This window comes from Mycteria americana, chromosome Z (assembly GCF_035582795.1).
Source record: "Mycteria americana isolate JAX WOST 10 ecotype Jacksonville Zoo and Gardens chromosome Z, USCA_MyAme_1.0, whole genome shotgun sequence".
In the NCBI taxonomy this organism is placed as follows: domain Eukaryota; kingdom Metazoa; phylum Chordata; class Aves; order Ciconiiformes; family Ciconiidae; genus Mycteria; species Mycteria americana.
This window is the reverse complement of record NC_134396.1, coordinates 20,033,007-20,046,284: the sequence shown is the minus strand read 5'-3', so window position 1 is coordinate 20,046,284 and position 13,278 is coordinate 20,033,007. Positions and strand designations below refer to the sequence as shown.

The following is a 13,278-nucleotide window of genomic DNA, read 5'->3' as shown; positions in this document are numbered from 1 at the left end:
CTGTTCGTGATGCTGATTTTGTTGTCAGCCACACTCCTTGTCACAGATGCCAGGGATGCATTTTTATTTGCAACTGCTTTTTTGTTGTTTTTTTTTGGCTGTGCCCCCATGTTGTAAAACAAGCAAGTAATATTCTGTGATTTCCAGAGAATTTTGGGAAAAAACTCTGTTGTTTGGGGTGCTTGGATAATGTCATAGGAAAACTGGAAACAGCTTTGTAACTGTCCAGTTTAATTTCTAGCTCTTTTTCCACAGTACAACTGTGATTATTCCCACCGAGATTGTAATAATGGGTAACATGTAAAATGCAATTAAGTGAATGCCATACTGATTTTCCTTGGTATGCTCTGCAGTCATACTGCCTCAATCTGTATTCTCATTAGGCGTTAATGAACTTAGGCGTAATGCAGTAGGATGAACCTGCGTGAGAGGCCTCTAAGGAACAGATAATTGGTGCTGTTTCTAGTTCAACAGAGAATGCTGTCCTCTTTGGTGATACTGTTGGACAAGTGGCTTTCAGGCCAAAATATTCTAGACAGAAGATATCTAAGTAACTAACATTTTAAGTGTGATATGCTGGGAAATTAAAAATATCTACTAACATTTCTGCAGCTGATTTAACTGCTAAACTAATTTCTTCTGAGTGATTAATTAAATTTTAAGGTAGAGACATTAGAAATACTCTGACCTCTAAGTTGGATAAACCAGTTATCAGACACTGGAATTTTATTTTGCAAAGTTACTGAATATTAGGTGTCTAAATGCATGCTGCAGCTACTTTGGTTGACCAAACAGATGTTCATTATTTTGGGGTTGAGACATTAAGGGAAGGTCCCAATTTAATAGTAAATTCCACATTGTGGCCAAATTTTGAGTTCAAGTACACACCTTTTTTTTTTCCCTGTAAAACTCCTGGTTTGGGTTTTTTTTTAGTTGGGTCATACCATTTGGTTACTGCTATATATTTTTATGTATTTTGGTGGTGTGTTCTGTTTTAAAACAGCAAATTTTTCAAGAATAGGAAGTAAATTCTGCAGTTTGTACTGTTCACTGCTATGCCTATAAAAATGCTTTGGGACCCATTTAGGTGGTAAGAGCTTCATAAATGAACTCTTGTTCCTGTGAGCGGTGCAAATAATGGTAATCCATACTGTGAAAAGTCTACCTCTATTTGCACTTAAAAGTTGAAACTAGAAACATCAGCCAGATGTCTCTAGAGGAGAAAAATGTAATCCTGGAACACTTCTGTGATGAGAAGCAAATGATTCTTGTAACATATGAAATCAGGACAAATAACAGAAGGTAAGAACAGTATCATCATCCCTTAAGTTGGTTATGACTATTTTTTTAGTAATACAATTTTTTCATCATATTTTTCCACAGTATTGCCAGATGAGAGAGAATTTCAATATGCTGCTAAAATGAACAATTTGGAAACCATGGAAAAGCTGTTTAAAAAGAATGTTAATATAAATGCTGTAGATACTGTGAGTATGAAGCGTCTGACAGATCACTGATCTGAAATGTGACTCCTTGGAGTTGCATGGTGGAATCCCAGCATGCTAGCCCTGTCAACTGCAAGGTAGTAAGGCCGTGGGAATCCCTTCTAGGAGCTGATGAAGAAACATTTCACACATACAGTATGGACAGTAGGATTTGTGCAGCATAACTCACAGGTCTTTGCATTCAGCCACTAGCCTGTGCATCACATTGGGAGCTAAGGACTTCTGAATCGTGGTCCATGCTCTTAATATTTAACTCTGTGTTCTTGGGCGACTAATTTCTCAAGTTCCCCATCTTTCAGAGCAGGAGGACTTAACCTAACAGTCACTTTGAGAATGAATTTATGCTGCTGGCATTACAAATTTCAAGTGTGAAGTGTTACCATACGGTTTGTATGGAACCATGGGAGCATTCTACACGTCCTCTGGCTGCAGGCTGAGATCAGAGTTCAGATTTACACTAGATAGATGAAAATGCATTTCTTATGCTGACATCAACTCTAGACCTAAAATCTGAGGATGTATACTTCACGGCAACAAAACATAGTGCTGTGTTCCACATGCAAGGTAGTTCAACAGCAATGGAGCCATTGTGATATTAATCTGGGAGTTGTGGAGAACAGTTTGCCCTCAGTGGCGACGTATAAATAATCTGCCAATGAATGTCCAATGTTACTTAATCATGGGTTCTGAAAAAACTTGCTTCCCATGCCCACATGCATGTTTCCCCACTGGGGAGTTGAGGAGATAGTACAGGTTCATTCCTTGGTTTGTTTGTGAAAAAGAGAGAGAGGCAAAAATTTCTTTTGAGTAAACTTCTCTTGAACAATGAGAGCGTTCCCATCGATTGCATAGTACTGTAAAAAGTCACTTAAAAATAGTTCTTGCTTCCTTATTGCTTTCCAGAATTCAAGAAATCAAACTAACTTTTCCAGTCCAGTAGTTTGAATCTTTACTCTGTCATCCTTAAATCAGACCTATAGTATAAGAGATTTACTAGCATAGCTATGTGGATGTTGTGCATTGATTGATTCTCCTAGTGGGGACATAGCTTTTACTGGCAAAACCATTCTTTTGTTCATGTTGATCATTCCTGCCCCTGTACTCCCAAGCCAAATAAGCAAGGTTGCCAAAAGGTGAGTTTTGTTGATAGAACTGTTTATGTGCAGGAGGCTTTTTCTGGTATAAATGCATATCATAAATCCCACCTTTTTATGCTTTTAACGCATGTAGCTGTAAATTTAGACTTATACATGGATAAATCAGCTGATCTGCATAGAATTGTAAGAGAACAAATCCAAACTGACTTTTAAAATTAATTGGTTAAATAACTTACATATCCTTGTATGGAAACTGTCAGTGAATGATGTTAAACCCAGTTATGTTCACTTTAACTGGCAGCAAAACTCTCTCCACTAAACTTTAATTCAATTTAACCAATCCCTTTTAAATTCACACCATTAATTACTTTAATGAAAAATTAATCAAGTGTTCCTGATAAGCGTTGAGCCTATTCACTTGTGTAAGATTACTCACAGTTTGCAAGGTAGAAGCTTTAATTTATATAGATAATGACTCAGTCTGGGAAGGTGACTAATACTGAGTGAGTGAGGAATCTCATCATGCATTGCAGAGATATACTCAGAAGCAAGGATGATACCAAAAGCAAATCTAATTGCGTAAATCTAGTGCTTAGCTTTCCAAATCAAACCATATAATAAAATAGTAAACATGGATGCTTCTTGTAATGCATGCATCTCCTCTAGGCAGTATATGATTACTTAATCCCACTTTGACATTTCAGTGAAGGGATGATGCTACGCAGAGTAACTAAATCATTCCGGTTCTACAATAAATCTTTAAGATCAAGGCCTAAATTCTATCCAAGGGAACAAAAATGCAGATAAAGACCAAGCGTGGCTGTTGAAGGAGAAATATGCAAATGTCTATATATTAACAAATACATTTGTTAATAATCAGAGAATTCAGAAATCCTGATCACCTGCACAAGGAAAAGAACTGTATTGCAGACCTGACAACCAAAGCTTTGCTTGTTTCAGCTGAAGCGCACCGCGCTCCATTTTGCTGTTGCGAGAAGTCATATATCAGTGGTGGATTTTCTTCTCCATCACAAAGCTAGACTTGATATGGCAGATCAGGTAAGCTGATTTACATGTTTTGATTCACAAAGTATAGGAACATATTAGGGGAAAAGTAAAAATAGGTATTTGTCTTGTGCTCCCTGTTTTGCAAAGTTAAGTGCGTGTTGTAAATGCTTGAGTTTGTCATAAGACTGCATATATTTATATGAAGAAACATTGCTAGAGGAAAAACACATTGCCCAGAGCTTTGGCTATGTTGAATACTTGAGTGAGCGCAAGGGTGGTTGAAGCCACTTGTGCAAATACGCTGTCTGTGATAGTTGTATATTAATCATTGGCCACTTTGTGTGAAAGCAATCACTAAAAGTAAAAACTAGCTCTGGGGATCACTAGGAGTTCACAAAGTAACTCCTTGTGTTCCTTCCCTCTATTTTTATGCGAGTAGCTTAATGCAAAACTGTCAGCTACTCTGCAGCCTCCAACACATTAAGATATTAGCATTGTATGGCTGATTTGGTTGGGCCAGATGGTGATCCACAGTGCAAGATTTGATTCAGATATTAAAACCAAATGTATGGTATGCCATTAATAAACAGACTATTCAAACTAGGAGTTTTCCAGTGAACTAAGTAATGAAAATAGATGAATCATTTACCTTTTTTCCCCCTGTTTGCTTCTTTCTCCTTATCCACCATATGCAGCAGTGTTTTAAGTTGTAAGACAAATTCCAGGTTGTGGAGGGTGGAGGGAGAAAGCTGCTGTTTTTTCACATTGTGTTGGAATGAAAATAAGATGAGAGAGACCTGTTGGTTTCAGTTACCAGTGGCTCCTGGCTTGGGTATGTGCTTGCAGTGTAGGTAACCATCTCCTCATTAGTGCTGCTTGAGTTGCCCTGAAATCTTCTCCCAGGCTGCCCCATCAGTTAATACCTCACATGCTGCTTTGAAGAAATACGGCCATCTTTCCAGAGCCTACCAGCTCCTAAGCAAATCTTGCACTGTTATAAGCAACATTTCCATTTTGTCTGGCAAGCTGAAAGATGTTGCCTGAATAAAGTACTCTAAAATTACTAGTCTGTTATATAAATGCTAATAGGGTGGTTCTGCAAGAAGTGGACAGTTTTCTTTAAGTAGTAGTGCTCTCTATAGCAACAGTTAAGAACCGGATCCCTGGATCTTTCACAGAGTACCACTGGATATAGTGTTAATGTAATTTTATTCTGTAACTATTATATAAACTATTATATAAACTATTATAGCAAATTATTTTTCAGTGGCTATCCTCCAGGTTTGTTGAGGCGATAAGGTGACTCAAAACATTTTATGGGTCCTTTAATTACCCTGATAGGGTGCATTGAAGCCAGGTTAGAAATACAGACCCTCCCCCATGTTGGGGCTCCATTAAACACTCAGAATCTCATTCTAATTAAGGATTACCTTTTAATTATTAGCTGTCTTTAATTGTTAGATGTTGTTAATCCTCTTCGTTAAAAGACCATTGGAAACACTCTGTCATAATTAGCTTACAGAGCTTAAATATGACATTACATATTGTATTTGCCAGTGATTCATGTACTCTTTGGCAATCAGTTTGATCTTGCAATTGATAAGAAATAGAATGAAGATACTATGACTTTATTTCTTACTCCATTTCAGTTTCTGACATACTTTTTGTACTAGTAAGTGTAAGGTCTTAAGCATTCTTAACATTTCTCAGTACAAAAAGTAAGCTGATTAAAAACACACGACAGTGTTCTTAGCAGCAGATATGTTGTGCTCCCACCTTTAGATTGGAGACTTGACATAACTCATGGAGATAGTTGAGATGTTTATTGGTTACGCAGCACATCTCTAAGAAACCAATAACACATTAATTGGCTAATAAACACAACACTATTATTAGTAGTATTAATTCACAATTATATCACTCCGAGTTCCAGTGAGTGAGTTAGTTACAATTCTATTGCTTATTATCAGTATTAGCATTGATACACCATTACATTACTGCAAAGAAATCTTACACTGCTAAACTCCAGTTCTGTCGCTTGTCCTTGTGCACTTAACCTCAAGGTACAGGTTTATCCCTTATGCACCCTGCCATCCCAACTCTTTCAGACATGGGCCTGATGGAGAGTCCAGCAGGAGAGTTCAAGGCAGTTGGACTCTCCTGCTGGACTCTCCGTATCAGGGGGAGCCTATATCGGGGGGAACTTGGGTCTGCAGGTCACCTTCACCACCATCAGCAGAAGTCCACAATCACAAGATTGTGGACATCACAAGGTCCTTCCCTTTTTTGTTCTCCAGCTGATTTTATACCTTATTTGCTTTTTTTTTTTTTTCATTTCCTGAACCCACCTTTTTGCTACCCTTGTGCCTCCTTTTGTCCTCCCAGACTCCTCCCTATCAAACAGTCCATGCACAGAATTACACAGAGTGGCTGAGGTGGGAGCCTGTGGAGATGACCTAGTCCAGCCTCCTGCTCAGAGCATGGTCACAAAAAGCAGGTTGCTTAGAGCTATGTCCAGTCAGGTTTTATCTCCAAGGATGGATAACCTCTCTGGGCAATTGATTCCAGTGTTTGATCATCCTTAGAGTTAAAAAGTTTTTTGTTACGTTTACGTGAATCTTTCTGTACTTCAATTTGTGCCCATTGCCTCTTTCCCTGTGACTGGACACCACTGAGAAGAGTCTTGCTGCATCTTTTTTACTCCCTTCCATCAGGTATTTATACACAATGATAAGATCCACCTCAGCCTTCTTTGGCTAAACTGTCCCAGGTCTCTCAACCTTTCATCATGTGTCAGATGTCCCTTAATCATCTTTGTGGCCCTTTGCTGGACTCTATGCAGTATGTCCATGTCTCTCATATACTGGGAAGCCCAGAATTGGACTGGACTCCAGGTTTGTCTCACCAGTGAGTAGAGGGGAAGGATCACTTCCCTTGACCAGGTGGCAGTGCTCTTCCTAATGCAGCCCAGGATACCACTTGCCTTGTGTGCTGCAAGGGCACGTTGCTGGCTCATGTTCAACTTTGTGTCCACCAGGAGCCCCAGGTCCTTCTCTGCCAAACTGCTTTCCAGACAGTTGGCCCCCAGTCAGTACTGGTGCCTGGCGTTGCTCCTCCCCAGGTACAGGACTTCGCATCCTCCTCTTCTGGAATTTCATGAGGTTCTTGATAGACCATTTCTCCATATCAGGGTCCCTCTGGATGGCAGCACACCAATCTGGTCCATCAGCCACTCCTCCCAATTTAATATCATGTATAAATTTGCTGCGGGTGCACTCTGCCCCATCGTTCAGGTCATTAATGAAGGTGTTAAACAGTACTGGGCCCAGGGTCAATGCCTAGCATGCATTGCTAGTAACTGGTCTGCAGCTGGACTTTGTGCTGCTGATCAGAACACGTTGGGCCTGGCAGTTCAGCTGGCTTTCAGTACACCTTGGTGTATCTGTTTGTCTACAGCTGTACTTCATTGTGTCAAAACAGTGTCAAAACAGTTACGAAAGTTGAGATAAACATTCATTTCTCTCCCCTCATCCACCAGGCTAGTCTTCTCATTGTATAAGGCTATCCGGTCTAGTTACTTTTTCTCCTTGGTCATAGTTGGGAAAGTTTTTCAGGGCAGACTTTTGAGCCACAGTCACAAATTTTGCCCAAGCCCAGCTTTATTCTTGTAGCCTGCACACCAGATGTATGTTCCATATTGCCCTCAACTGTTTTCCACTGCAATTTCTGCTTGCTGTGCCCAGTTTGGGGCTCCCCAATACAGGAAAGACATTGATAAGCTGGAGCAAGTCCAGTGCAGAGCCCCTAGGATGATTAGGACTCGGGCACATGGGGTATGAGGAGGTGCTGAGAGACCTGGCTCGCTCAGCCTTGGGAGGAGAGTAGCAAGGGGGAGACCTTATGGCTGTTTATAGCTACATAAGGGGAGAATATAGAGAAGACAAAGACAGACTCTTCTCAGAGGTGCACAGTGATAGGACAAGAGGCAACGGACACAAATTGCTATGCAGGAGGTCCCAGTTAGGTACAAGGAGAAAAAGGATTCACTGTCAGAGTAGTCGAACACTGGAACAGATTTTCCAGAGAGTTTGTGGAGTCTCAATCTTTAGGCTATTCAAAACTTGAAAGGAGAGGTCTTGAGCAACCTGATCCAGTGGTACAGGCTTTGAGCAGGAGGGCTGTAGAAGTGTGACCTCCAGAGGCCTCTTCCAGCCTGAACGGTTTTGTTATTCACTGAATAGTTTGTGAGTAGTTTCCTGAACTCCCTGTCACAGCAAGCATCCTGCTGTCCGAAGTGTTATACCAACATGCATAAAAACTGTTCCTGTTCTCCATGAGAGATGGAAGTCAAGCTATTTATTCCTCATTTACAGAGGAGAAACTGGGGAAGAGTTACAACTGCTAAGGAAGTGCCTTAATCCCTCTTGCTTCCTTTAGGTTCCTCTGATTCCATCTCTTAGACCAGGTGCTTTTATGGTGGAGTACCAATGTCTTCTGTTTACACAGCACTTAGCACTATGAGCCATGATTTATGATGCTGCACCTGGACACAGTACACACAAATTGAGGAAGAAATGTGGAAAAGTTGGAGAGATCTGTGGCCAAGACAGGAGACACTGGCTGGAAGTTCCTTATCTCTATTCCTTTTGGCTCCAAGAAGTTAACAACAGGGTTTTTTTTCCTGTAAGAGAAGGACTTTTTAGGGAGTTTGAGAGAAGAAAAAGAGAACCTTAAAAAGAGGGCTAACTGGAAAATTATGGTGACTCATGAAAATATAGTCGTTACATATCACCTGAAATGTCATCCACTGCACCTAGTGCTAACTTTCTACATGGTTTCTGGAGAGAGGGAATCATTTCCAGATAGTATTTAATCCCCCCATCTTAAAATGGGATCAGCCCTTCTCTGGGGATGCCAGACCTTCTGACAAGAAGAGGGACAGCCTGAACATTTAGCTAGGTCTTAATGCATGACATTTAGTTTAATTTAAGTGCGATGAATCCCACTCACACTACCAGGTGTTAGTACTGATTTTCTAAGAGCCTGCAGAGCAAAACCCACTCATACACTGAATCAATCAAAAAGACTTAACGAAATTTGGCGTGAAGTATTTTGGTGGTTATTTCTGCCTTTATCATTTTATTTGAAGCACGGCCTCACAGTGATTCATCTTGCAGCTTGGACTGGAAATCTGGATATAATGCGAAAATTAGTTAAAGCAGGCGCTGATCAAAAGGCTAAGAATGAGGTTTGTTGATGACAAATTTTTACCAACTCTAAACATGTTTATGCTGGAAAAAACCCAAACTTGTTCTTACAGAGTTGCTTATGGTTTTTTAGGAAGGAATGAATGTTCTGCACTTTGCAGCTCAGAACAACAGCGTTAAAATAGTTGATTATTTTCTCCAAGATCTTCATCTGAATGACTTGAACAAGCCTGATGGGGTACAGTATGTTTCTTTCTGTTTATTTCTGTGATGTCATGAGGCATCTGTTTCGGGCAAAACAATCTTGACTTGGGGAATTTCAATGAATTTTAATTTATTGCCAGTTATATAAACTTGTAATTACTGATTTGGGTATTGAGAAACAAGTAAGACAAACAGCCAGGCAAGAACTTAGGGAACACACCTTTCCTCCCTCTTTGCCTGTCTCAGCTGAACCCCAGACATCTCTCCTCCCCTGCTCTACTTGCTTTTGCTGCACACGATGCTCAGTCCCATCAGTGAGGCGATGGGAGGCAGAGGAGGTTGGGGTCAGTCTGTTGCCTCGCTGTAAAATAACTCCCGAAACACACAGAATATGTTTAGAGAGGAGACATTGCTTTATTCTGTGCAGGGTGCAAGGTGGAATATTTCCACAAATCGAGCACACCTATTGCAATTCTTTTCAGTATTTATACATGAAAGTTAACACACCACGCCTATCTAATGTATAATCATCAGACTAACTAATCATCCTCTTCTTCCGTTCGTCCGTATTTTCTCCACTTCGATTTAAAGCCACAGTGTGACTTTAATTCACTGCACATGCTTATAAGGAGGGGGCGAGATAGTCCTTTCGTCCCCCAGTTGGGTCAGTGGTCGCGATCTCCCCCTGCCGCCTTTACCTTTCCCCTAGTTGCTGTGATTCCTGTTGTTTTCATGGTTGTTGTGGTGTCCCTTTATCTTTATGGCTCTCCCGGTAAGATGATGTTCCTGTTATTGGTCTTTGAAGGGTTACAGCTTTGCATTCTTTTAGGACAAACATATGCTTGTTAGTAAAATATGCAGTGCCCGTACCCTCTTATCTAACTTAGGCATTATCTATTACCTTGAAGATTCGACAATTCTCACAGTCTTGTATACTAGTTTCTATTTCTAACTGTCTATGATTCTCACTCTCATATGCTAGTTTCTATTTCTAACTGTGATCCCTTCTTAACTACTAATAACTCTTATACTATTTCTATTTTGTTCTAAAATATTCTAAAATACATACTCATATACTAAAATATTCTAAAATACATATTCATATACTAAAATATTCTAAAATGCATACTCATATATACACGATTCAAGGTGACAAGTCCACAGTTGTTGCCTTTTCCGCTCTTTGTTTCTTACTCTTTTCCTCTGCTCCAGCAAGGGTTCTTCCATGGGCTGCAGTCACCCTGTGGGTGTACCTCCTCCTGTCTCCTTCCTTGCGTCCTGTCTCCTCCTGTATCTCCCCTTGTGCATCCTCCCCATAGCAGTGACCACCCTTTCTCAAATCTGTTTTCACAGAGGTATCATGTGCTCCTCTGATGGGTTGAGTGCTGACATGTGGTGGGTCAGTTTTGTCCATTGTGGAGCCAGCTGGAAATGGCTGTGACCAGCATAGAGCAGTCTCTGACCTCCTCCCACACAGCTCACCTCTGCAGCCCCCTGCCCTTACCAAAACCTGCCGGTTATGTCCAACACCGGCATATTTCGCCAACATAGAACATAAAACTATGTGCAGCTATCCTACAGAGGTGCACCAGCTCTTCAACAGTGCCAAGGCCTTGTCCCCATCAGGTTTGCTGTGTTTCTGTTTTTCCTTCCCACAATGTTGGGATCTTGCTTTGAAGGGATACTTAGCTAAGCAGGATATTTTATCTTTACATCAGGAAATTTATTCTTGTAGGGTCTGTCCAAAAGAACAGAGCTCCTGTATCCTTTTTTTCAAGTCTTGAATTGTATTGACCCACTGGTGCAAAATTCTGAATTCTTTCTGCACATGACAAGGCTGACAAAACAGAGTTAATTTAACAAAACAAACCTTTGTGTTTTAGGCCTTGGGAAAGGAAAGGTGAAGAAGAAGAATCTTTATGTTGAGGTTATTTCATAATTATCTATTAGTTGCTTGCATTTTTTTTCTTAGACGTTTAATATAGGCCACTATCAGGTAGTGAGGACATCTAACTAATTGGTTAGATGGCCTCACTGTCTGACCAGTGGTATGGTTTTATGTCAAGATAACTTTCTGCACTTGAGTTGTAAACAGTTGGAAAAGTTTTTGTTAGTTTAACCACCACCAAAAAAACTCCACAATGTACAGCACTAAATTCAGGCCTCCTGGATGAAACTTCTGAGATATGGTTGTTCTGGTGTATGCTTGCAGAATTCAGATCAAACGTGTTACACCATGGAAATAAATCTTGCAACTTCTTTGTGCCTGTTTCTGAGTATCCTCAGCCTTTTAATGACACAGTTCTTTTGATAAATATTTTCATACTGAGAAGAATTAAAAATTAAATATTTTGAGCCCATTTTCTACCTTGTTACCATTTCTGAACAGTTTTCAAATATTTTCTTCAGGATATGCAAGGTGTATAATCTGCTTTTTTACACTAACTAAATATTGCATCTTTTTAAGAATTCTTACTCTTCTTGTGTATATCTACTTCTTTGTTAATCTACTTAGTCATATGATACATAAATTTTATGCGGAATTCACATACACATATGCATGCCATATATCTAGTAACTGGAAGCAAAGTATTTTTACTTTCAATAACACTGTGTTTCTTTCTGTAATTGTTTTCTAGAAAGGTAAAAAGCCATTTCTGCTGGCATCTGAAAAAGGCCATGTTGAGATGATAAACAATTTGATTACTCTGAAGCTGTTTACATCTGAAAAAGATAAGGTAAAGATTTCTTTTCCACAGAAGTACAACTAAAAACGTGCTAGCGAAAGATTACTTTGTTTCAGTGTGATTACTACATAACCAAGCTATATGAATAAGCTATGGAGATGTCATGGTGGCAGTGATATATATTGGACCACCAAATATACAAGGATGATGATTTTTCAGTAATTAAGGGAGGACAGTGGAACTTCTGGTCTTAATGCCAGAAGACTTTTCCGTATGCATTAATAATTAATGTAAAGCAAGACTAGCATATTCTGTCTGTTGGGAGAAGTGGGAGGGTCTGGTGATTAACATGCCAGCCTCTGGACTGGGAGATCATGTTTCCCAGTTTTTCGCTCTGCTCGGTTGTGTCTGTGTGTCAGTGCTAAGTCCCGCATGACTAATTTTTCAAACTTGTTTAAATACTTCAGGATGCAAATAAACACCCATGGGGATTTTTCAGAAGTGCCTAAACACTTCAATCTGATTGAGTTTGCTTTTGACACTGCATTTTAAGGTGTCTAAATAACTTTAAAAGTCTGCCCTTAAATTTCCTTACTCTTTACTTCACTATTTGTGGAATGAGCATGTCAGTGTTTCTCTGCATCTGAGGCATTGCAAGGATAAATACATTAAAAATTTTAAAATGGTCAGCTAACTGCATTTATAGAACCATGTAAGCAAGCACCCAGGAAATTACGCCCTTTTTTTTTTTTTTTTTTTGGTATACTGGTGATACTTTAAAAGCTGCAGTGCAGCCTGGAGCTCTGGTGTGCTAATTAGTTTATCAGCAGCAGTTAAAGAACAGTGTTGTCCCAGACATCTAGCAGGCTGAACATGTAAAGCAACAATGATGGGAGGCGAATGCTGTGATCCTAAAGAGTAAGTAGGTAAGAAACCAGGACAGCCACTCATCTCATGGGTCACTGAAAGCAGTCACACTGTAACCATCAATTAACAAACATACCTTTTCCTAAAAAGTATTTGGATTTTCTGCCCCTCCACCTCCACTCTGAGTGAAAAGCTGTTCTGGACCCTCATTTCCCTGAGGGTTAGGATCCTTCTTCTAATTTGCAGCTTCAGTTTGTTTATAGCCAGTTTTATACTTGTTCTTGTGCCAGCATTGCCTTTTAGCTCAAAAGCTGCTGCTCTTGATAATCATCTGGCTTGCTCTTTGTTTTTATTTGCTTGCTGGTGTGCTGTTTTTTTTTCTTACTTAGCTAGAGAGGAATTGTACTGATGGTGATGATGACTGAAGATTGTGACATTGGCATCAAAGCCACTACAAGATTATATATACTTACCTAGGTTTTGGCCGTTTATCTTTAAATCAGTGCTTTTGTGGGCTTGATGTCCCCATCCTTGTAGGAACCAGTGCCCAAAGTTTTCTTCCGATTCCTTCTTTAGGAGTTAGAATTTTAGGTCTTTTTCACTGGTGATACACTGCAGTTTTCAGAATATGAGACAACCAACTAGACCCAGGTCATGTCTGCATACATATGAAAAGGTTCCTTTCGGATTAGTCTGAATCTTG

The 13,278-nt window shown here is 39.9% G+C and overlaps 1 protein-coding gene across 1 annotated transcript in view; it reads left to right on the top strand.

Moving 5' to 3' along the window:
- Positions 1 to 13,278, top strand: part of ANKDD1B (ankyrin repeat and death domain containing 1B) — a 30,847-nt gene that overhangs the window by 2,431 nt on the left and 15,138 nt on the right. Inside the window, exons 2-6 of the mRNA XM_075527310.1 lie at positions 1,384 to 1,487; positions 3,563 to 3,661; positions 8,760 to 8,858; positions 8,951 to 9,055; positions 11,661 to 11,759. Coding sequence (XP_075383425.1) covers positions 1,384 to 1,487; positions 3,563 to 3,661; positions 8,760 to 8,858; positions 8,951 to 9,055; positions 11,661 to 11,759 — 506 coding nt within the window. The remainder of the gene's footprint in view (positions 1 to 1,383; positions 1,488 to 3,562; positions 3,662 to 8,759; positions 8,859 to 8,950; positions 9,056 to 11,660; positions 11,760 to 13,278) is intronic.